This window comes from Medicago truncatula, chromosome 8 (genome assembly GCF_003473485.1).
Source record: "Medicago truncatula cultivar Jemalong A17 chromosome 8, MtrunA17r5.0-ANR, whole genome shotgun sequence".
Classification (NCBI taxonomy): domain Eukaryota; kingdom Viridiplantae; phylum Streptophyta; class Magnoliopsida; order Fabales; family Fabaceae; genus Medicago; species Medicago truncatula.
The window spans coordinates 36,739,141-36,763,696 of NC_053049.1; the positions used below are offsets into that span (position 1 = coordinate 36,739,141).

At 35.3% G+C, this 24,556-nt stretch overlaps 2 protein-coding genes across 2 annotated transcripts; both read right to left on the reverse strand.

The window, feature by feature from the left end:
• Positions 1-283: 283 nt before the first annotated feature.
• On the reverse strand, positions 284-1,254 carry LOC120577566 (pentatricopeptide repeat-containing protein At4g21065). Its single transcript, XM_039829161.1, has 2 exons — positions 1,156-1,254; positions 284-1,051 (listed from the first exon to the last, which is right to left on the reverse strand). Exons 1-2 carry the CDS (start codon positions 1,252-1,254, stop codon positions 284-286), a joined length of 867 nt encoding a protein of 288 aa, XP_039685095.1.
• A 1,358-nt stretch (positions 1,255-2,612) lies between these two features.
• Positions 2,613-17,529, reverse strand: LOC120577419 (uncharacterized). Its single transcript, XM_039828779.1, has 12 exons — positions 17,093-17,529; positions 16,882-16,983; positions 16,388-16,468; positions 11,532-11,641; positions 11,279-11,414; positions 9,617-9,715; positions 8,625-8,712; positions 7,914-8,362; positions 7,670-7,846; positions 7,343-7,540; positions 3,989-4,303; positions 2,613-3,017 (listed from the first exon to the last, which is right to left on the reverse strand). Exons 1-12 carry the CDS (start codon positions 17,351-17,353, stop codon positions 2,925-2,927), a joined length of 2,109 nt encoding a protein of 702 aa, XP_039684713.1. The 5' UTR covers positions 17,354-17,529; the 3' UTR covers positions 2,613-2,924.
• Between the last annotated feature and the right edge of the window lie 7,027 nt (positions 17,530-24,556).

A 24,556-nucleotide genomic window follows, 5' to 3' on the forward strand; every position in this document is an offset into this window, starting at 1 on the left:
AATCTATTAATTTTTCTGCAGCCAGATTACCAACATTAACATTTTCGTGCTTTTGGCATGCTGCAAGTAAAGCTCCCCAAATATATTTATCAGGTTTTAGGGGCATTTCGTTAATGAAATGAAAAGCATCTTCAAGCCTACCAGCACGACCCAGCATGTCAATAACCCAAGAAAAATGTTCCTTTACTAGGGTCAAGCCAAAATCTTTTATCATTCTGTAGAAAAGCTCAACCTTCATCCACAAGTCCTGAATGACTGCAAGCCGAAAGTTCTGAAGAAAATGTCAATCAGGGCTGATTCCCGAATCACTCATTTCCTGCAAAAGCTTCACAGAAGTTTGGCCAAGTCCGTGCATTGCAAACCCTCCAATAATAGTGTTCCACGAAACCAAATCTTTCTTAACCATAGTAGAAAACACAGAATATGAATATTCAATGCATCCACGGATCGAATACATATGAACCAGTGCATTATAAACTTCAACCGTACAATTGAAATTGCTTTTCCTAATATACGCATGTATCTGTTTTCCACATCTCAAATCACAAACAGGCAATATAGTAGATATAGTTGTGTTGTCAATTCTCACACCTTTTCCTTGCATTTCTCTAAAATGTTCCAAAGCCAAATGACCCAACCCCATGTCAATGTAACCCAAAATCATCGCATTCCACGTAACAACATCAGATTTATCCATCATACGAAACACTTTTTCAGCATCATGAAGTCTACTACACCGAGCATACAATGTCAACAAGGCAGGACCAGCAGACTTGTAAAACGCATTATTCCAAAGCATGTTTCTGATTCCATAACCATGAATTTCCCTCCCACTGCTCAAATCCCCTAAAAACCTGCACGAAACAAGGATACCAGAAAGAGCGCCAACATCAGGGAGAATCATCCCAACATTCACCATTTCCCTAAACAATTCCAAAGCAACAACATGCTTCCCAACACCCGTATAACCCGAGATCAACGTCGTCCAAGAAATAACAATAGGATCCTTAATTTGTCGAAAAACCTTTAAAGCCTCATCAACTTCCCCATCCTACAATAAGCATCTATAACAGTATTCCACGTAACAACATCAGGCTCAAACATTCCCAAACAATCCAACATCCCCAAACCCTTCTCATAAAACCCATTACACACATAACACGCCATCATCGAATTCCACGAAAAAGCATCTCTTTGAGGCATTTCATCAAACACTTTCCCCGCAGACCCAACATCACCACATTTAGCATACATATCCAACAAAGAATTACAAACTATCAAACTGGGCTCCCACCCAAAAACAATAACATCTTTATGCACAACACTACCCACATGAGAAGATTTTAATTGTGCACACGATTTGAGTATCTTGGGGAACACGTAACCATCTGGGACTAGGGTTTTCACTCTTCTAAGCTCAGCGTAGGTTTGAATGGATTGGGAGTGGAGGGAATGAAGAGAGTGAAAGGAGAGGATGGAAGTGAAGGCGAAGATGTTGGGATGGGGGAGGATGTGGAGGAGGTTGGTGGCGGAGAGAATGTCGTCGCAGTGGGCGTAGATTTGAATGAGTTTGATGGGGAAGAAAGGGTTAGGGTTGGAAGCGTAGAGAAGTGTGAAACGTTGGTGAAGCTGTTTTGCTTAGTTGAGAGATTTGGTAATGGAGCATGCTTGGAGGAGAGAGATGAAGGTTTGTGTGTGTGAGAGTGGAGGCATGGTGAGATTACAAAGATTTCTTCTATGATTTTCCTCCCTCGGTGTCGCTTTTTATAAAACTACTTTAGAAGGAATTTGTCAATAAATATAAGATTATTTACAAAAAATTTGATGTATATATTACTCTTTTTCCAAATACACCTCTCATTAGTATTATCAATATACATTGAAATATGAAAAATTAACATTAAATATCTCTATAAAGTATAGACAAAGGATAATTTGGTAATAATAACATACATTTATGATAAATTTATTACTTCAAACACTTTTCTTTAATACCCGCGATTTTTATCGACCATATGAAAAAAATATTTGAGTAGCTTATCCTTCTCTAAAAAAAACAACCAAATACACTAAAATATTTAAAGTAGTTCATCCCCTCTAGGCTCCATCCACCCGACCAATAAAACTGAAATTTTAACTATTGGTTGCTTAGAAAATGGTGTTGGAGATTGATAGTGGAGAACAATAGTTTGCGGTTTAATATTGTAGCAAAAAAATATGGGTTGGTTAATGATGGTGTAGTTGAGGGTTTAGGTAAAGATTCACTGTGGTGGAGTGAAATTCAAAGGTTTGGAGATGACCTTCAAATTGACCAGATGACTTTCCTTTTAGTCGATCGTGAGTGGTAAGTTTTTATCTCAGATGACCAGATATATCAAGCGAAAGGATTGAATATTATCTCAAATGAGAGGATCGAATATTGCAAAACATTGGTAATGCTTGGTAAGTTTTTATCATTATATGGGGCTGTAATGAGCTTCCTATATATGAGTATGCACGTAGCTTATTAGCACCGAAGGAAGCACTTACAATTGACACTTTTTTTTCCTTTCACGATCAAGTAAATCTAGATTTCTTAGGGCAATGCAAGCACATAAACAAATTATGCTCGATTCCCAAATAAGTACCTCTGTTGAAAATCATATCCAAGCATCATTGATCTTCATCTTCTTATGAAACATTTGAACACACCGATTATTATTGTAATACTTACAACTTTCTCATACTAAAACTGAGAATATAAATGAAAAGATTCTGTACAGAGAATAAGTTTGTGTCAAATTCAGATTTCAAACGTTACACAACGACTTCCTCTTTTGCAGCTACATTTACACGTGCTATAAAAAATTTCACAAATTTGAATAAATATAATATTGAAAAAATGATTAAACTTGTCTCCAAATTTTATAAACTCGTGTTCCATCCTACGCAAATATCTGCTGAATTACGGTCTCCGCATTTCCATTGTATTGGGCAAGCAAATGGATAGCATCAGCCCTAGGCAAAGCCAAAAACTCCTGCATAACATGAAAAGAAACCCTGTAAGCAAATATTATTTGATTGAACCGAAGTCTATTGCTAGTGAAAAGAAAGGCAGCAAGTCAATACCGATCTAAAGAATAAATGGGAATGGACTTCAAAGCCAAAATACTGCTCAAATTAAGAATATCAGTATATCTAATGAAACTAGTCCCAAAGGTGTAGCTCGGTATGGATTGAGAAGCTGAAGGAATATTAAGGAGGTCCATGATTTGATCCCTACTCCTAAAAAATTCCTCCTCCCCTATCAAATTAACTAATAATGTTTTGCCTATAAAAGAAAGTAATGAAACTATAACAGTGATGTTACTTTGGTTTAGCCATATGAGAAAAATCACTTATTTGCTTACCCCAAAAAAGAAAAACAACGGAGAAATCACTATGTCATAGTTACACAACCAGGGGAAAATAATTAAATGTCAACAGAGTAGCCTCTCATGTTAACTAATAAAGGGTTTATAAATACAAAAGACATGGGGGGCTTCACATGCAAGATAGAGTTCATGAAACTGCATAATTATGTTTTTCTTCCCCTGATTAAATAAGAAAAGGTAGTTGATAGTGTGCTTCGAATGGGTTTAAACAAACAGAAATTAAATGAGACAGAAGACCAACAGAAGTAAAAAAATAAAATCAAAGTAAAACCCATTGAAGAAAGGGCAGAAATCAAGGAATATTAGAGGTTTCATTGTTTCCAAACTATTTTCACGTTGTAAAAGTATTGCCTCCTCAATATCAGATTTACATACGGAAACAATGCAAGTAAAATCAAGAACATATTTCCTACAAATATATAACGTGAAGTTTTATTTAATATTGCAAAGAAAAACATGATAGGGAGATATCGAAACCAGCCAAAAGCTCAAGAGCATTATGACATGGAACTTAAATATTCAATTTTTGCAAGGAAAAGGGGAGACATAGTTAACAGAAAGAATCCATAACCTACCATTACTTTCAGTATTGCATTTTCATCACAGATGACATCCCTGGAAGATTCTTGGGTTGGACTGCTACCATCCTCCGATATTTTGGTGCCTGAAGATACTGTAACCTGAGAAGATCCATTTGTGCAGCTATCACCATATGACTTGGAGGTATATACTGGAGTAATAACTTCCTTCAAGGAATCGATCTTCATAAGACCATCAAAACGATCTTTGCACATTTGAAGTTTAAACCACTCATTATGACTATAAAGTGTAGCTCGCATTATTTTCATGAGTTGAGGTTCTTCAATACCAAGCCTCCGGCCAACAGCAACCTATTTAAAATAAAACAAGGATTTATATATTTATTTTTTTAAAGGAGGATTTATATTTTTAAATAACATTCATATTTTATTGAAATATTAGTATCTGGAAAACAATAGAATAAAGTCCTTGACCGGAAAGCTTTCAGGTACAGAACACGGCATAAATGGCACACCATCAGGAAATGAAATAGCACACACCAAAGACATATGGTAAGGGCATGCTACAAATACTATTGGCACCAGACAATTTACTGTTCCTTCAAAGTCAATGTTATTTAGCATTGCCAAGCTATTGACACTAAATTGGTTACTGTTTGTGATAGCTTAAACACATATAGATCATTCAAAATCTAAACTATATGTAATCCCTTGCCAGTTTACCTTCTTTTTCTATTAGTATGATAGAAATTGGTACCAAAGAACTGTCAAAACGGGGTTACCCGGGCCATTAGAACCGACCCTAACAGGCTTCAGGTTTCATGGGCCGGGCCAAAAAGCCCTGTTAAAATATGGGCTCTAAAATATCTAGCTGAGCTGGCCCTATACAAGCTAAACGAACCAGCACCTTAGGAAAAGCTAAAAATATTCCCACAATATTATTTGTGAAGATTTTTTTGAAAAAAAAATATAAAATGAGACGCCTAGTGAACAAATTTTAATAAAATTCCAACTTATTTATTTCATTGAGCAATGGCCAAATAACATTTTTTACTTTTCTGTGTACATTGTTGAATTTGCCTCTACATATTTAGCTTAATTTTTACTCTATTACACAAAACAAGGCCAGTCATTAAGGCAAAAACTGAGTTTCCGGTGGCAGTTTACAACAGGTGCTTTGCTGTATTATTTGTTAAAAAACAAAAATAGAGTTGAGTTTTTAAGTTATGCGGGGTACATGTGGCCCATGTGGGCTAGCCCATATGCATAACAGGATTTTTCCCTGGAAAAATTCCGGCCGAAATTTTAAGACTCGAGCACTACATTTCATCATCTTTGTCAAACCAGCCCATTTGACAGCTCCAAATAATATATTGAAAAACTGATGACTTTCATTTATAAATCCCTGGATAATTGCTCTAAATCAGAGATGAAATACATATAGGGGTGGGCAAAAATAACCAAAAACCAATTCGAACCGGTTAACCGAACCAAACCATATCAAAATTAACTGAACCATTTAACCAATTCTTGAACCGAACCATTATTTTGATAACAGTTCACTAACCGAACTGAACCGTTAGTAACCACAATTATCCAAACCAAACCGAACCGAACCATTAACCATATCAATTTTAAAAACAACTTATTTTAAAAAACTGCTTATTCAAAACAGCTTGTTTTATGAAAACAGCTTATTTTAAAAAAAAAAAAAAAAACTTATTGAAAACAGCTTATTTAAAACAGCTCATTTTATGCAAAACAACTTATTTTAAAAATTGATTCATGCCTTTGAATGTATTGGATCTTAACATTTTCAACTCAGCTTTCAGAGTTAGGAGTTATCACTGTTTTTGTTAAATTTGATTTTTTTATTTTCATGCTTTCATTTTTAATTCATGGGAAAAGTATTCAGTATGCTTTGAAAGTCTTCAATTAAGCTATGGGAAAATTTGAAATCATGTTGTTGTATACAGTTCCATAAGCTTAGTTTACCTGTTGTATTGTAGTGACTACATACTTTTTCGACTGCAGTGGATCCATATCCGATTTTAAATTGCAATTTGTCGGGGTAACAGAAAATTTGAAATCATGTTGTAGGAATTATCTTAATCTATGATATCGTCTATGATGTGGGAGTGCTATAATGAAGTCTTTGTTAAGTGTTTATAATTTTAAGTCAAATACTTGAATATCCTTTGCATTTTTACATTCTTGCTTCTTTAGATTTTTTAATTGATGAGTATAATGCGCACTGAATAACACTAGTTATTTCTACAACAATCGCTGTAACACACTCAAAAGGGAATAAGTTGTTTTATAAAATAAGTTGTTTTACATGAAATAAGTTGTTTTGCATAAAATAAGTTGTTTTAAAGTAAGCTGTTTTGAATAAGCTATATTTTAAAATAAGTTTGTTTGCATAAAATAAGCTGTTTTGAATAAACTGTTTTTAAAAAGAGATCGTAATAAGCTGTTTTTCATAAAATAAGCTTTTTTGAATAAGCTGTTTTTTAAAATAAGTTATTTTGCAAAATTAAGCTGTTTTGAATAAGTTTTTCTTTTAAAATAAGGTGTTTTGCATAAAATAAGTTGTTTTTTTAAAATAAGAAGTTTTGCATAAAATAAGCTGTTTTGAATAAGCTGTTTTTTAAATAAGAGATTGTAATAAGTTGTTTTGCATAAGATAAGTTGTTTTGAAGAAATAAACTATTCTAACTTTTAATTTTAATTTGTTATTTTTTTTAATAAAAGTGATTTTATTCATTGGATAAATAGTATTTGTTGTGGTTCGGTTCGATTTGGTTAATAGATTATCAAATGGTTAACCGAACCATAACTTTGGTTCAGTTTGGTTACTTCCAAACTTTAAACGGTTCGGTTCAGTTCAGTTATGATGGTTAACCGAACCATGCCCACCCCTAAATACATACATACACACTGCTGCAGAATTAAAATGTTAAACAGTAAACAGGAATTGCAAGTTACGTTTTCTACAAAGTTTAGATAGTTTGGTTCTCTCCCACCCAAGTAACCACTCAATAACTCCTTTATAACCAATTATGCCTTGCCCTTAACCTATTTAATTATTCTTACTAAGAACCACACAATTGACAAGCATACTTTAGTAATAAAAAAAACATAACCGCCACAAAACTGAACAAAGTCAGTTTTGGCCTTCTCGGTCTTTCCTCCAATAGTACTCAGTAATGAGGGGTCTAACACAGTACTCCTCAAATATAATGTTGGAATGAAAAACCATACTTGTCTACAATTCTATCATGAATTTTCCTTAGGAAAACACCATGAAAGAGAAATCCTATCAACATGAAACAGAGAGATGTATTACAATGGAAATAGCTGCCTTGCTTGATTAGCAATACACAATACCTGGAGAGAAGCAGCTAGAGCATGTAGAGGTAATGCATTTCCGAGAGCATCTTCATTTGGTCGTAGTAAAGCCACAAGAGTTTCCTTCAACGGCTTTAATAAAGCAGGATCACTAGAAGCTAAAGGACCCAAATGAGAGCAAGCAACCTTTAAAGCAGCATTATAATCACCAGAACTAACCAACTTCAGGAATTCAACCTGCAGCCAGAAATCCCACATCAAAATAACATTAATGATTATCTTATGCAGAGCCTAGCAACAGCCCCAAGCCCTCTCATATAAAATTGATAAAGAAAACGCTATTGACAGCAAATAGAAGCCACTCACCTGCTTGAGTTGGAAGAGCAAAACAGAATTCTGGCCAAAGAAGTTTGGATCAATAGTATTGACTTCTTCAACTGCTTCAGCAGCCATTCCTTTACTAGCTAACTCCTTCATACCCAACAGAATCTCGTATTTATCCTCCACATTACTGACATCAAGTACAGAAAGCTTTTCAGAGCCCTGCAAACAATATTCTGTCACGATTGATCTCCTAGAAAGAAAAATATCAAACTTATCAAACAGGTACCTGTTTTTCTTTTGTTAAAGTAGAAACAGCGGTACTAATGCTACGTTCTTGCTTGTTGTGCTCCTCCAAAGAAGCATTAGCCATGTAACTGTCGTCTTCATATCGTCCTCTCCACCTTTTACGCGTTGCCCTTTCTCCACTTCCAGGCAATCTACTTCGATGCAAAACACTTGGATCTTCAAGGTGCAGTGATCCACTGGTGCTACAGTCTTCATGAATACTTGCAAGCTCTGAAGGACATCGTACTTCAAAATCTATTCCTTGCATGCTCGTCACATCAGCGTTATTTTCAGGAGAACCATCCATATGAGCATTGGTAACGGAAGTTTCACCATCAGATTGCTTACCGGCATTACAATCTACCTCGATAGAACAATCCCTTGATGAGCAACAGCCAGGGTCTTGTTGGTTGGATTTTACAGGTTCTGGCATATGCTGCTTCCCAGATGCTAAGTTCACATAAATTGAGATGTAATCAAATTAAGAAATGAAAAAATATTTAATTGAAATATTACACTACTGTAAAAAAACGAGAAATGACAAACTCAATATTAATTCAAAATTTGAGTAAGACATGATATCCAATGCAAGATTAATGATAAAAAAAATCAACAAAAAATACGAATTACTTGAAGAGAGTAGCATGGAATTATTTCTACACATATCTCACTAACAAAAGTAGATCTAAGTTCAACAGAGAAGATTATATACCAGAGTCGACAATTCCTCTGTACACACAATACTCACGAACAAGTTGATCAAGGAATGGGACATCCAGTCTCATCCGACACAATTCATTCTGCAACAAAAAGGACACAATAATGAAGATGTGAAGGAATATTTAAAACAAAAATCAACAAATTCACCAATCAGCCAAAAATCACTCGGTCATATCTTGCACTAACAAACACGTTTTTTTTTGGTCAAAACACATGTTTTTCTTTATCATCCCTTTATGTTTGAAAACCTTATCCCTTACTGCTGACACGTTGAGGAGATTATTTCTTAGGATAGAAAATAGAAAAACAAATTAAAGGAATTTTGTTTCTTACTCCCTCTGGAATGAATAATGAGCAAAAAATTGATCAGCTTTCGCATATTAAGCAAAATGGTTGATCACATTAAATGTATACAATCTTAATAAAAATTGAAGTCTATTGCCTAAATGTCCTTTAATAAAAATTTCAGTCTATTGCCTAAATGTCCTCTATGACTAATGAATTTTGGTCATTGGAAGTATAAAAGTCAAATTAAATGAGAAGTATTTTAGAGATACGGAAACTGTCATTAAATAGGAGAGAAGTTGTTAGGATTTGAAATATATATTTCATTCCAGAAAATGAGTTCATTTTTCTTGCATTTCATTCCGGAGGGAGTAGCTCGGAATATTGATCCTTAGATCCGAATATTAATTTTTTTTAATCTAAATTTCTAGAATCAGCGATGATAGAAAGTCAACAACAGTACAATGGATTGTCTGGGAAGATTTGACTATAAAGCAGAATCAGAAGATGCAATGCTAGAAACTGACATTTTAGATTTTAGTTTTTTTATCAAGACAAAAAGAAAAGCCTTCTAAAATTTGCCAAATTATATATTAAACAAACAAAAAACTAGAAGTAACTCTGAAGTAAAAGAAACAGTTAAAGGGTAATATTTAAAATGGAGCCAAAAACAGGTGAATTATTAAGATTATATGTAACCTGAAATGCCAGGAATAGATCACCCTTGGCAAATCTCAAGCTGTCTATTGCCCCTTGTCTGGTAAGCTCTACAGCATGTGCAAGAGCTTGTATGTCCACCTGTATTTAAGAGTCGAACATATAGCTTCAGCTTAAGAATGATACATGTATGAACACATGAAAAATAGGTGCCAGATGCATCATTATAACAACGTGGAAATGTATTCATAAATGTTTTCATAAAATGATGACATTCACATTCACCATTAATTACATGCAACTTCTGATAGATACCCTCCCATAACAACGATGTAGAACAGAGGAAAATAAAATAGCAGCAAACAACCAGGAACATGCGAGTGTTACGCATGTGCGTCTCTAAAAGGTGTATGATCAGCACATTGTTGGGTTTGCATTGTTACAACCTGATCATGCGGTAGATAGGGTAGAGGGGAAAATCAAGTAATGCCTGTCCCCAAGTCTCCCAATTCAACCACAAATGCCTTAGGGAGAATTGGATAAGTACTTATTCAGTTAGCCAAATGTTTACTGTATAAGAGCTTATGAATAAATTGTTTCTACGACAATAGCAGAGAAAATAAGAATAAACTCTCCATAAACTGAAAACAACCTCATCGATAAGCTATTTGGAGTAGATTATGAAAATAAGCTGAAAACAGTTTATGAACATAACATAAACTTTGTTCATAAGCTCTTCCAAACACTCATACATCACAATGTAAGCCTAATAAGCTCTTCTAAATGCCCCTAGATATCTTCACATCACCCCATATATATAGGCAACATGTCAAATTTATTTTTTCGCCTATCTCAGTCCCTATTTTGTCGCTGAGAACCAGAGTGTGGAAACGGGAACGTGTTTTCATGTCCATATATAGGTATCTGGGAATGTGTTTTCTTGTCCTACCTTCCAGACACTTATTATTTGCCAAAGAACTATGTTTACCACTGTTCTTTAAGTCCCATCGTCTCGGGGCATCAAGTTCCCGAGAATTTTGTTCCTCTGGCGTAAAATTTCCATAACACCAAAATCCATCCAGTACTATTGCTCTGCTGCCTTTTTCTACAGTTGCCTCAAGCCCAACAAGTCTCTCTCCACCAATTCAACTCATGGGTCTATTATCATGCCCAGCAAGTGATGCTCTATGGATGAGAGGGCTCTAATACCAATTGACAGGAGTTGATATTTTATTAGAAGATTTATTGAAAATTCAACTGATTAATGAATAGAATGCAGATCTCAGTGAGTCTGTAACCTTCCAACCTACCGTAAGTCCCTCCCTTCTCTCACAAATGACTAAATAAGTTTCACTATCCACTCATTTAAAGGCAACACAACAGGCACTATTTGTTTCTTCTAACTGTCAGCCTAACTAACCTAATAACTCTCACCTAACAGACCTATCACAGGAATGGAAAACAAGAGAAAACAGGGTAAAAAATAACAGAGAGGAGAGGTTCAGAGGAATAGATCATGACTGTCTAAATGTTTTGAGCGTCCTAACCAAATCCTGTCCAATATTAACCTTGAAAATTCATTTACTGATACTGTTCAAATGGTGAAACATACAACATAGATATAATTCATATTATCCCTGAAAATCAATACTATTTTGTCCAAATGTAGTGAAACTTAAGAATTATACAACATAGATATCTCACCTCATCAAATGGTGGTACTTCATATAATATGTCCTGCGGTGTTGCAGGTGGGTCACGTTCCTCCAGGAGCAATCTTTCAGTCAGATCGGATATGGGCGATGTGATACCTTGACGTAAACAATATGCCCTGTGTATGCTATAAAAAAGGCAGTAGTCCAAAAGAAAAACATTGTAAAATTTGACAAAAAAACTTCCAGTATAATTGTATTTTCCCAGTTAATAAAAACGAAATGAGATGAAGTTGATGGATTACCTTATCAAATATCTCAGAGCCATCGAAAAAACTGGATCATATGCATTTAAATGAGCTCTTAACATAGAAGACATAAATCCAGCCAAATCAAGCCGCCTCTTTTCAGACCACTGCAAGATAAACCATGGTGAATTGATGGTGAGATTAAAAACTCATTCTTGAAACCTGAAGTATAAGATCAAACACAACTCTAACCTTTTCAAAAAGAAGGTAGATGCAATTTTCAACATCATTATGAATTAAAGTTTTTAATCAGTTGATCTGAAAAGTGAAAACATTAAAAGATGAATAGTTGACAGGAAATTGCATGTTCTGTCTTCTGTATATTTTTTTTATACCAGAGAAAGAATAAGTTTCTACTGAAGTACCAACCCTCCCCCCTACAACTTTGCACTCAGTCATAAACTTGCAAATGACTCAACAATGTCCCTCTTTCCTAATGGTAAACATGTTAATAGGTGGCAAATATGCACAAACAACATAACTCTGAGGGGGCATGTCGTTAAAAATAGAAACTGGTTGGCAAGATGCTGTCAGGTGAAGATGCATCTCTGACACCTACAATGGCGAGTTTATGTACTAGCGAAAGTCGCAACACATTCCTAATCCTACCCGGACCACAATGTCTGGGAAAGTGCACATAATTCGCTGTGACTAAAAGTAAAGGTTCTAAAAGTTGAAGGTAATTACATTGATATCCTGTAAGATTAATTGTAAATATATAGGAGGCCCATCTCTTTGAAAAATTATACATTTCAATCTTACTGTTACTTACAAAGTGAAATTGTACATAAAGAGTACATAAAAGTAGGGGGCAATAGTTAACTTTTTGAAAAAATAAGGGAGCACAGTGAAAGGGTGAAAACAAACTAAATTAAGTCGATTTTGTTCCCAGCGCTGCTGTCATGACAGACAAGCTGCTGCTGGGGCTGTTTGCTGTTGTGCGCAGCACTTCTGCTGCTGTTTTTCTCCTCGGCAGAGGCTGTTGGTGTTGTGTGTTTACATGGGGCAGGTATGGAATGGATGAGGCATAGCTATGGAATTGAACTTTGGTGATTGTAATTAGATTTCAGAGTCATAGCTTACGCCATGTTTGTTTGGTTGTTTGTTATTTTTGGGTGCCCTTGCCGTAATGGTGTGGGTGGTTTGATGTTACGCTTATATGCGGCATCCTTGTATTGTTATTACTCCGACTCTTTGCGTCTTGCATGAGTTTTGGGTTTAATAAATTTTTGCCGATTCAAAAAAAAAAAAGTTGAGTCCTTCAAGACCAAGCTTGACTTGAGAAAAATAAGAGACACTTTTCAAGCTTGGCACATTTATTTAGTCTGAGTTAAATTCAAAACTTGGACTAGACCTGTTCAAAATAGGGAATTCGAGCTCAGTATATTTTGCATGTTTCTAGCTTTGATTTTTTTACGTGTCTTCATCACATTTGCTATTATTAAAATGATATTTAATAAACATCAAAAGTACTAACGCTAGAAAATGAAGTCAAAATAGAATTAGGTTTACTGATAGAAATGGTTAGATTATTATCATCTACTATAACCTTCCTCATCCAAGGTTACAATTTTTGTGACTGAAATTTTAAAATCTTTCCAGACCAGGAAGGTCTAAGACTCTAAGTCACGTTAAACTTAGTCTTCTGCATGTACGTTCTACTCAAGTTATCTCTATTAATCCCTAAACTTTAACTATGTCCATCCAAATACAATACTTTAGGGATTAATAGAGATAACTTGAGTAGAACGTACATGCAGAAGACTAAGTTTAACGTGACTTAGAGTCTTAGACCTTCCTGGTCTGGAAAGATTTTAAAATTTCAGTCACAAAAATTGTAACCTTGGATGAGGAAGGTTATAGTAGATGATAATAATCTAACCATTTCTATCAGTAAACCTAATTCTATTTCCTAACCATCCTCCGTGTATAATAAATCTGGACCCTTGGGCGGTGGAGACTATAATGAAGCTTATTTATATTTAATTGGGCCATCAAGTTGGTCAGGAAATGTGTTGGGCAGGTGGTCCGTCGGTATTGGTATGGGTATAGGAGATTGGACTGTATTCGTTTTTTAGGGCTGACCAAATTTTTGGGGAATTTTATTCTTCAGTCAATTTTTTATGCAAAATTACACAGAGTTGAGCCTGACTTCCTGCATTGGGCCATCTTTTGAGTGCTCTATCAACAATTTTGGTCGGGTTTCGATGTCCATGGGTACATTACACAGACTGGAAATGCCCACTAGGTGTCCATGGTTTTGCATTACACAGACTCCAGAATGCCCACATAAACCTATACCAAACTCATTGTGTTGTTTTAACCCAATAACTCGCTTTTACCTGCCCAAGGATTGTTGCCAAACCCTACCTGGCAATTCTGGTGTAGGAAACTTGACTGTCATGTAAAGACAAATAGCTCCATCACTGTTTGACATTATGAATCAGCTCAGGCTAGAAGTTTGGATGACGCCAAACGGCCTGCACAATACCCACCTCGCCAAGTTCGCCGTGAGTCTTCCTGTCTTTCCATCTTCTCTTCTCCTTGAGACTCAGCCTACGAGACCCAAATTCTCTATCATGTTCTCTCTTCTATGTTTGTCTCTTATATGTTCTATTATTGTTGCAACCACAATATCAGGTTTCTCCCTAGACCTCAACCTTCACATTATCTCAATTGTGCACTAAAAAACTCCTACCAATACTCTATCTCGCTTTTGTTTGTTCCTTGTCATTAGCTCTTCAGATTTTCCTCGTGCATCATTTCTGATATGGATCATCATCTTCACACCGGAGTCTTTTCCTTTCCATTTTTGGTTCCCCTTCAACCCCTTCCAAGATTCCTAGATGTCCCAAACTTATTCATCCGTTTCTACCCTTTGATTCATTGGTTCTCGGCTCTCATCTTCAACCCCTTCCACATTTCTATATCCTTGCTCCCCAAACAACCAAAATCTTGAAGACAAAGCCAAACTTATTGCTGGAACTGTTTGAGTAGAACCCACCATGATGAGTCACTCTCTCCCCTTATTTATATCTTCTACCTATTACTACCTGACCAACTAAGTTTCTTAACCAACAGACTTATCAAATTATAACTATATATATTGCCTGAATAGTGATGTATAATTGATGATACTACCTGAATTTTTTAAACACCATTTAAGATAATAACACAATATGAAGTTATTCTTACAGTATATACAATTATTAACTAATTATGTTAAGGTAAGCATTAGATCAACAAACTAGTAATTAATGTTATCTTGAACTATCAAAACATTGATTTTTCATAATAAATGACGCTTAGAAAGACATCATATCAAAACATTGATTTTCCTAATAAATGATACTTAGAAAGACATCATCAATCAACAGTCAAATACCACAAATAAAAGCATTAAACACACAACACTTGAATTAAAGTGAGTAAAATATACAGATTGATATACTAAATATTTTACACATAAAGGCTCATTCAACACCATCTTCTCAATATACTATTACCAGGGCCGTTCCTAGTGTTTCAGAGGCCTAAGACATAGTTTGAAAAAATGGGCCCTTACATAATACATCAAAACCTTTTTTAGTTTCTTGTTATGATTTTACTAACGCTTCATTTTTTTTCTTCGCTTTTCACTATAAAATAAAAGGTTTTTTTAGGCAATATCTTTAAATAAATCAAATACTCCATAGAAATCAAAACTAAACAAAATACCATAGGATTAGAGAACAATAGCTTATGCGAAGTAGACTGAAATTTTAGCACCTAAATAGTAGACAGTGAATTTGTGACATCTAATGATAGTAAAACCAAAAAAATAAAAGTATATCAACACGTAATTAATTAAATTTTAGACATTTGGATACAAAATTCTCCAATGTTAAACCCATAACAACAATAATACTTGATAAAAAAAAATGTGTTAGAATTTTTAGAGTAATCTAAGATACAATAACTCATTTGTATGCTACAAATAAATCATTCCTCTTTTTATATGCTACAAGTACCAAGTTTATATTACTATATTGATATAATTAATTTATTTTGGATACTTTAAAGGCAATATTAAGATTAATTTTTCTAATAGGCCCATTTTCAACTAAAATACTATTTGTTTTGTTATGAAGATTCTTCCATTTTTCTGGATAACAAATATCACAAATATTATATATTTTTAATATTAGTAAAACACATTATTAGAAAAAAAAAGAGCCCAAAAAAATATTAAAAAAATCTTGGCACATTATTAGAAACAAATGGCCAATTGTTTTTGGAAGGGTGTATATAGAAGGCTTTGTTTTATATGGGGTATATATAGCAAATTGCATCAAAAAGACCAAAACAATAACAGATTCCAGCCCAGATTTTCATATCAATGTTTCGGACCTGTTAGTATATTTTACTATATAAACTCCCAAAAAACCAATTCTTACTATATACATCCCCACCAATAATTTTTTTTAGGGCCCCCTACCGGCATGGGCCCTAGGCCGTCGCACTCACGGCCTATGCCTAGGGCCGGCCCTGACTATTACCACTGTCCCTAAATATTAGACCCTCTTGAGTTTTTTTTGGGTCCCATTATTTCTTTACCAACATGCCTCTAATTGCGTTAGATACTTTTCTGCAATCCTTAAAACAATGACTAATTTTCTCTCGTAACAGGTAAACTTGTAAAACAATATCAATTGTCAATAAATTTAATACCACAACCTACATTTTCAATTCTCGATATTTACCCAATGGGTTCTATATTTAAAGACAAAGGGCGTAGTATCATCTACAAAATCAGCAGACCAAAGTCTCAGACGAGTCAAACAGACACCAGTAAAAGTAGAACTAAAACCTACCTCATTTGCCACAGGAGAGGTTTTATCTTCCTTGTCATATATAAATGCGAGCAAAACATGCTTGAACTCCTCATATGCTTCCTTAAATATAAAGATAACCGTCAAAACCAATCATTAAACAAAAAAACAAAAACGAGTTTAATTTCTATACATTGACTGTGTGAAGTTATTTTACACATGCATCCAATGATGTATTGCCACACAACAACCCATGTGTTTTCAACAACATTAAATGACGAGTATAATTTATACACTGCCAGTGTACAATATTTTACACATGCATTATGATGTGTTGACACCTCAATTAATGAGGTACTACAATTCATGTGTTTTTAACTTATTAAATGTATCATGTATGAGTAAAACTTTTTTATCCGACAGTGTATATCACAACATTTGTGCGTGTAAAATAATTTGACACCAATAGTGTATACTAATTAAATCCAAAAGACAAAATCAATAACATTAATTAAAAAAAATTTAGATTCAAATACCGGATAAGCATCAAGCGCGCAAGGAGCAAGAGATGTCCTCAAACATTCAATAGCAGAATCACGATCCTCATTCGTTCCCTTGCGAAGAAGCTCAATAAATTTCTACACAGCAACAAAAATTCAAATTCATATTCACATCAACAACAACAAATTAACAATATCCACAATATCAAAACCTAGAAAATCAATAGAGATAATCACAATTACGAACCTGTTTATGTAAACGAAAGAGGATTCGGTGATCGTTAAGGATAGAAGGAGCGTGGAGACGGAGGAGATCGACGGCGGTGTCGATTTCGCCGGTTTCCAAGGAGCGTCTGATCTGACGAATGATGAGGCGCGAGTGGTAAGAGGAAGAAGAAGGAGATGAAGGAGAAGGTGCAGAAGATGAATGTTCGATTAGGTTTTCCAATTTGGCGAATTCGATTACAAGAGAATCTAGAGCTTCCCAATTCACTGGTGTTGATTCCATGGTTTTTTCTACGATTCTATCGAGAAGTTTCTCGGGAAAATTTTGTGGGATTGTGAGAGAAAATGAAAGAGGAAGAAGGGTTGGGAAATTTGAGAGTGTTGTTTGTTTGGTTGGAAGTGAATTTTTTGTTAAGAGATTGATTTTTAGGGGAAAAATAGATTTGCGGTAAATTTGATGGATTGGGGTTCTGGAAATTATTTATAGCTGACTCACTGCCACATGTTTCTTCCAAACTGCTGCTAGAGGGGTGTTAAACAACTACAAAACCGAATTGAACCGAACCAACATAACTGATGAACCGAATCAAACCAACAATTTGCGGATTAAATTGATTCGGTCCAATTCATGATTTATCAGTGAAGTTTGGTTTAGTTTGTGGTTCGATTCAGCGTTTAGTTTTTAAAACTTGTATTAATATTTGCTTTTCTTCGATTTTTAATATTTTTATTTAATGATATTGATTATAAGATGATGATGATAATAATTTGGTACAATTTTTTCTAAGGTTTAATATGTTCTAATGTTAAAAGAATTGAAGAATATGTCTTGAAGCAAGAATGATAACAATGGTGATAGACTTACGACAAAAGGCATATCAAAGAAAATAGATTTCAAGTAAAGGAGGAATCAAAGTCAAAGTTCAAATCAAGAGAGTATTTATGTGCAAAAAAGAGGGCCATTTTCAAAAAGAATTATCTTGAAAGAAAGAAATATTATAAAAAGAAGGACAAAGAAAAGGGAAGAGATTCGGATGTTGTGATCATGAGAGACAAAAGGGTGAAGGAACTATGTTTATCAAGAATAAGCTTTGGAGAACAACATATGCTCAACAAAGAATAAGCTTCTAGAGAATCAGAGCCTTGTTTATCAAGCGATAAGCTTCCAAAGGATCAGTACCTTGTTCATCAGACGTTAAGTTATGTCTCGTTGTTCTTGCATCAGGGGACGCTGAATGTTTGTAAAATGTTGATCAGATGCAAAGCCCTAATAATCATATGTAGGCAGCACGAGTAAATGATGCTCTTTGCCATAGGCAGAGCCTTAACAATCATATGTGGACAATACTATAGTCGATGATGCGTTTTTATATGTTTTTATATGTTTTTAATGGCAAAAGTTATGGTGCATAAGGAAATCCTTATGCACCGTGCATAAGCACTTCACAGCCATCAGATTTGATCGCACATCTCTTCACAGCCATTTCCTCCGATTTATGTTTCTTCTCCGAAAATCTCAACCTCGTCGCCCCCTCTCATCTCTCCACCTCCTGCGATCCATTATCCAGCAAGAATTGGTGCCGCTCCGTTGAACACTACGCCTCTATTTTCCAGGATCTCATCGTAGAAGGCTCACTTTTGCTGAATTCTAAAGCTATGTGCATTGACACTCCCACCGGAGAAGATGTTTTAGTGTTGAAGGAAATCAGCGTTATGGACTCCGACGGAATATTCAAGAAACCGTCACCGTCGTTGATTCCTACAATTTTGAATTCTCCGGTAAAGGCGGTTTGGAAACATCCATTCCTTTCCTCCTCCAAAACTGCTGAAAACCATTAAGTACATCTAATGGTTTTGGAGTACAACTCACAGAAACCATTTCCACAACAAAATGGTTTTGGCATAATTTTATACAAAACATACTATAATAAGGACAATTGTGACTGTCATTGAACCAAATCAACACTCTGAAATCATCATTGAACTAAAATGTTGATTTCTGCGGTTGTAGTGTTGTTTTCGTGTTGGGATTTATGCAGGGTGCTGGAAACCATTAAGTAAATCTGATGGTTTTGGAGTACAACTCACAGAAACCATTTCCACAACAAAATGGTTTTGGCATTCCGGTACGGTGATGATGATAAACGACGGTGTTGATGATGAGATTGAAGATTTCAGTGGTGAAAACCAACAAGAGTTCCTACTCATACTCTTACTAAAGCACCGGCAACTCCAACTGTAGCAGCGGTTATTGCCAACAGCGTCTAATCCCAAAGCTTCTATTAACTCAAGACCAGATACGCATTCAGTTAGCTTTCTAGCAACGGTAATGCCATCAAGAGCGTCAAGGCTTAGAGCTTCTTTTCAAGCTGCCTTGCCTATTCTGTGTTTGGGTTAACTATTGATTCAATTGCGACAAGAGCGTATTCTTTCCTTTCAAAGAGGGCATTCGATGCCTATTCTTTTCTTATTGATCCTTGTTATCATGGTTTTGGGGTGCCAAGCCATTAATTGGACTTGAACCTTTCGACCGTTGATATCTTTCTTTTTTCTTGGGAAGGGTAAAAGGAGAAAAACCCTTAAAAAGTTCTAGATTCGGGGGTCGTTTTCGCTACGGGAAGGTGTTAGGCACCCGGAGCGATTATGGTATTCCATAAGAACCGTTCTCCTAAGTTTATTTCTACGCTTTATTTTTTATTGCCTACTTTATTGGAAGAAGTTTTATTTGAGTGAAGAATGGAGGTGAGAAGAAGTAGAATTTGATTTTATTTCGGCTTGGATGAGTTTTGACTCATTGCCTACGTACCCTTTTAAGGGATCAAAACCGTTCGTAGTTCATTCTCAAAAATGGTTTTTGTTTTTTTGTTGGTTGATTTTAAGTTTGAAAAGAGCTTTTGAAGAAAGGAGATGAGAGGCCTCAAGGGCATAAGATTTGGAAAGTGTGAGGTGGGATTAGTCATTTTGCAAAAGTAAAGTCCAAGGAGGGTTAAGATTTATTGAAAATTTCACTTAAGAAAATAAAAGGGAAAAGTTATTGGAGTTTTGACTCCATTTTTTATAAAAATATTTGAAGTGAATTTATTTGCATATTTTTTGGAAAAATTGGATTTTCTCTAAGTGTTCGAAACTAAGCGCTCATCTAATCATGCAATCCTAGCCATATATCTATGCATACAATCCTAAGCATACATCTAGGGTGAGTGTGTGCGTGTCGGTGCGTCATAGTGTCCATAGTCCATATTACAAAAGTTGCCTAAATACATTCTATGGCCCCTTTGCCAAGCTACAAACCAATGATAACAAATTACATCACCAAATGAATTAAAACTTGCAAAAAATAAATGCTAGGCTAAAGAAAGTGGAGGGGGTGGTGGAATGCTATAAAATGTATGACACATGAGATGAAATGGTTAGTAATCACAAAGCACAAAATAGTAGGAAATAAACAAAAAGAAATTGCATAGGAAAAGCAAAAGAAAGTAATAAAGTGGTAACAAACCTAAAAATTTGATATGATACCTAAAGGTACTTGTAACCCATAATCATCACATCATAGCAATTTTGAAAGAGATTTTGTTTCAAGCCATGACATGAAATTAATGGAGACACATGCAAGCAAAGTATCACACCAAATTCATAGAGAAATTTGACACTTTATTCTTTAAAACAAACACTTGTTGCTTGCAAAACAAGAAATCCATAAAATCAATATCCAAAAACAGCAAAAAGAAGCACATGTCCAGAGGCATATTCATCACAAGATAGGGTATCATTCATAGCACATATCAAAGTATCAAGAACAAAAACATAGCAAAAAGTATACCAAAAGTGTAAAAACACATGGAAGTTAGTTCATGCCATTTTAACATTTTTTACATGCAAGAAAACACCATAAAAATGCCAAAAATATACCAAGAAACAACTAGGATTTTTTAGGAATTTTTATAAAAAAAAGTAGGCAAGTAACAGGTTCAGATAGCAAGAAAGGCAGTGCAAATAGCAAGAAAATAACAAAAAAACGTAAAAAGAACTAAGCCCAAACCAAAGCCCAATCCTACAAGGTCCGGATGCACAGGAGCCACACGATTGATCCAGGGTCCTGAAACCCTAGATCAAACGGCCAGGAATCAAAGGGGAATGGACCGGATTGGACCGGTCCGGTTCACTGGCTATATAAGGGAAGGAGCTCCGGTTTTTTCCATTTTTCACTTTCCTTTCTCTCTCTAAGTCCTTCTCTCTTCTCTCACCTTTCACCTCTCCCTAGAACCTCGCCGCCGGTGAGGATGAAGTGACGGCGGAGACCTTGAAGGTCCGCCGGAATCTTCATCTTCTCCGGCGAGCTCAAGCAGTTTCCGGTGACCTAATTTTCCAGATTTCAAAGATTCTTGCATATTTTGATTCGTCCTTTAACCCTAAACACGAATCCAGCATTTGTTTTTTCAAATACGGCTTGAAACGACGTAGATCTTGAAAAAACTTTTACGGTTTTGAAATGATTTTTGATTTTTGAACGAGATCGTTTAGATCTTTAAAGATCTACATCGTTTCGTCGTTTGATTACTTTTTGACGCTTGTTCTCGCTTTCAAAACGTTGATCCTTACGGATCTAGATTTTGATGTTTACGGTTATAATTTTCTTTGAATTCTGGAACCTTTGGATCCGTTTTGCTTGCGTGATTTTTAGGTTTAACAGTGATATTACTTTTGAAAAAGAGGAAATGAGTTTTACCTGAAGTTTTGGTTGAAACTTTTAATGGAGGAAAATTTTTGGAAAGAAACTTGAATGTTCTTGATGATTTTGATTCTTCTGCTTGCTCTTTGGACCGAAAATAAATCGGTTTACCGGTTCATCTTCTTCATCTTCTCTGATTCTTTCTCTGCTTCTCTGTGATTACGTGCTTGAGCTTGCTTCAATGTTTCTTAGATTTACGTGAGGAAACCCTGTGATCAGTGCTTGAGCTTGCTTCAATGTGAGCTCGCACTTGGAATTGCAGGAAAATCTTCAATCCGGTGATGAAGATTCACACGAATCTCTGAGGATTGATGCAAAAATGTTGATTCTGATGAAAATTAGGGTTTCTGGAAAACGGTTAGGGTTTTTGTTCTTGGTGTTCTTGAGAAATTCTGAGAAATTTTCTGTTTTTGATCTAACTGCTGAGAGAGAGAAAGTTGGAATTGTGTTTATGAGTTGGCGTGTGATTATTGCTTCTGATCCTGACTTGTACAGTAAATGCGCCTTTTATAGGCTGCCATGTGTACTCTTGGACCAATAGGAAGTTGACACCTGGACTTGTATGAAAATGGCACGGCTTGGACTTGAAATGAATTTGGGACCTTTCTGCAAAAATAAAAACTTGAGGACTAAACTGCAATTGACAAAAAGGACTGAAATGAAAATTGGAAAAGAAACTGGACTGAAATGCAATTTTGGACCTCTTCGAGGACCAAAAATGCAAAAATAATAAAAACAATAAAAATAAAAATAAAATTGGTAATTTTGACCAAACGTAAAGCGAAACACAAATAAAATTGACAAAACGGACTAAAACGAACCAATGGCCTAAATGAGGTACTTCAAAGTAACCTCTCTATGCCAAAATTTTGTGTGAAATGACCAAAATGCCCCTAGGGCTAAAATTGACCTAAACAGACTCAAATTGACTTGACACTGACTCAGATGCAAGTTTGAAATGAATTTGATAAGGCTTACTGATGAAACGTAAAAAAAACAATCTGAAAAGACTCAGAGACAGTCACAAGGATGAAAATGAGTCCCACTGCAGGAAATGACCAAAATACCCTTCTGTATGACCTTTTTGCAAATTTTGAAATAAACTGTAGAAAAAAGCAATGTAATGATTCAGAGACACTTTTGAATGACTTACAAGACAAGTAAAGACATTTCAAAAGGTTTTATGCAAGAAAAACATAGATGAAATTGTGATTGAAAATACTGCGAGGCAGAGACAATTTGAACTGTGCAGTTGAAATTTGATAATTGACAAAGTTTGAAATGAAATTGGGCCCAGTATTTTTAGGTCCAAAAACAGGGTATAACAATCCTTACTTTCCCTTTACTTCGTCTAAAAATGCTCGAGAAGGCCTATCTTTAATTTAAGCTAAAAAAAAAAAAGAAGAGTTAAAGTGGTCTAAGCCCCCCAGATCCTGTTTCATCGGCCTTCGGGATATAGAAAGCTTATTTCCATTTTTTTTATTAAAAGAAGCCTTAAGGCGACATCTCTTATACAACCTAAGACTAGCATGCAACCCTCAAGGCGAAATGGTTAGCAAGACAGTCAAGCAGTCTAAGCCGGCCTGAAGCCACTCCTTCTCTGAAAGGGCTCGCGCACGTGTGCATATAAAAGAGAGCTAATGAGAGGAAGGGACGCTAAGGTGCCGCGGCAAAGTAAGCTTAGCCTTTCTCCGGTCAGCTGATATAGACTCCCCCCATTGGCACTTCTTTGTAAGTTAGCACATCAATGAATACAAAGTCTGTTGTCAAGAGTGAGCACAAAATATGTATGAATTTCCTTGATCCAATTTCCCATCTCAAACTGATGAAAGGTAGTGTCACTTTTCCTTTGAGCGAATTACAGGGCGGAAAAGGAAGCACTCTGATGACATCGCACGTCGAGAAAGAAGCTGGCAGAGGGTATAGTCTTGATTCCGAAGCCGAAGGAGCAGGAGTTGATGAACGACGGTGATGATTCAGTTTGTTTTCGTGTTTGGGGGTGTAGGAAGCAATTATGTTGGGATTTATGCACGGTGCATAAGGATTTCCTTATGCACCATAACCACTCTTGTTTTTAAGAGCGAGAGGACATTTTTTTCTTTTAAAAATAATTTAAAGAATAAAATGTTGTCTATCATCTTTAATTTAAAACAGAGTAAAAAATTTCTTTTAAAATTATTTTCCAAAAACGAAGATCGGATTCAATTCCACACTTTATAAACCATTTTCCCGCCTAAAATCATTTCCAAACAATAAATTTTCTGCTAACAATTCATACACTTTGCACATCAAGAAACATTGTAATAATAATTGTTTCTCATATTTTTTGAACGACAAATGTTAGTATGTTAACCATCATATTAGCATTTTCTCCTTATCGGAATTTGATCCATCGACCTTCAACTCTTTCGATCCCTTAACTCAACAATACAACTCCAAAAGGAAATTAATGAAATATACAAGACTTTACAACCAGATCCTACACTAATCTTAAACTCTAAACTAGGAAGACCCACAAATGATATCGAGTCTTATTGCTTTCGATCGCCAATCAAGACATCTCCTCTTTATATCGTCAACTTCGATATTGATGTCATATATTTTCATTTACGTTCAGTTATTTTACGCTCATGGTGAGACAAATAAATTATATTTTAGGGATCAAATTATTTGAAAGTTTTAGGAGATTGTCTTTTGTATTTTGAGTCATTTAAGTATCTTTACACAAAGATAAGTTTTTTTTTTTGTACATTT

Excerpts from the sequence above, each read along its gene's own strand:
- LOC120577566 (XM_039829161.1), bottom strand. The coding sequence starts at position 1,254 with ATGTATGCTAAATGTGGTGATGTTGGGTCTGCGGGGAAAGTGTTTGAT. Across the intron at positions 1,052-1,155 it reads ATTCGATGATGGCGTGTTAT|GATGGGGAAGTTGATGAGGC; the intron begins GTGTGTAATGGG and ends TGCTTATTGTAG.
- LOC120577419 (XM_039828779.1), bottom strand. The coding sequence starts at position 17,353 with ATGGAATCAACACCAGTGAATTGGGAAGCTCTAGATTCTCTTGTAATC. Across the intron at positions 11,642-16,387 it reads CCTCTCCTGTGGCAAATGAG|TGGTCTGAAAAGAGGCGGCT; the intron begins GTAGGTTTTAGT and ends TTTATCTTGCAG. Across the intron at positions 3,018-3,988 it reads ATGCAATACTGAAAGTAATG|GAGTTTTTGGCTTTGCCTAG; the intron begins GTAGGTTATGGA and ends CATGTTATGCAG.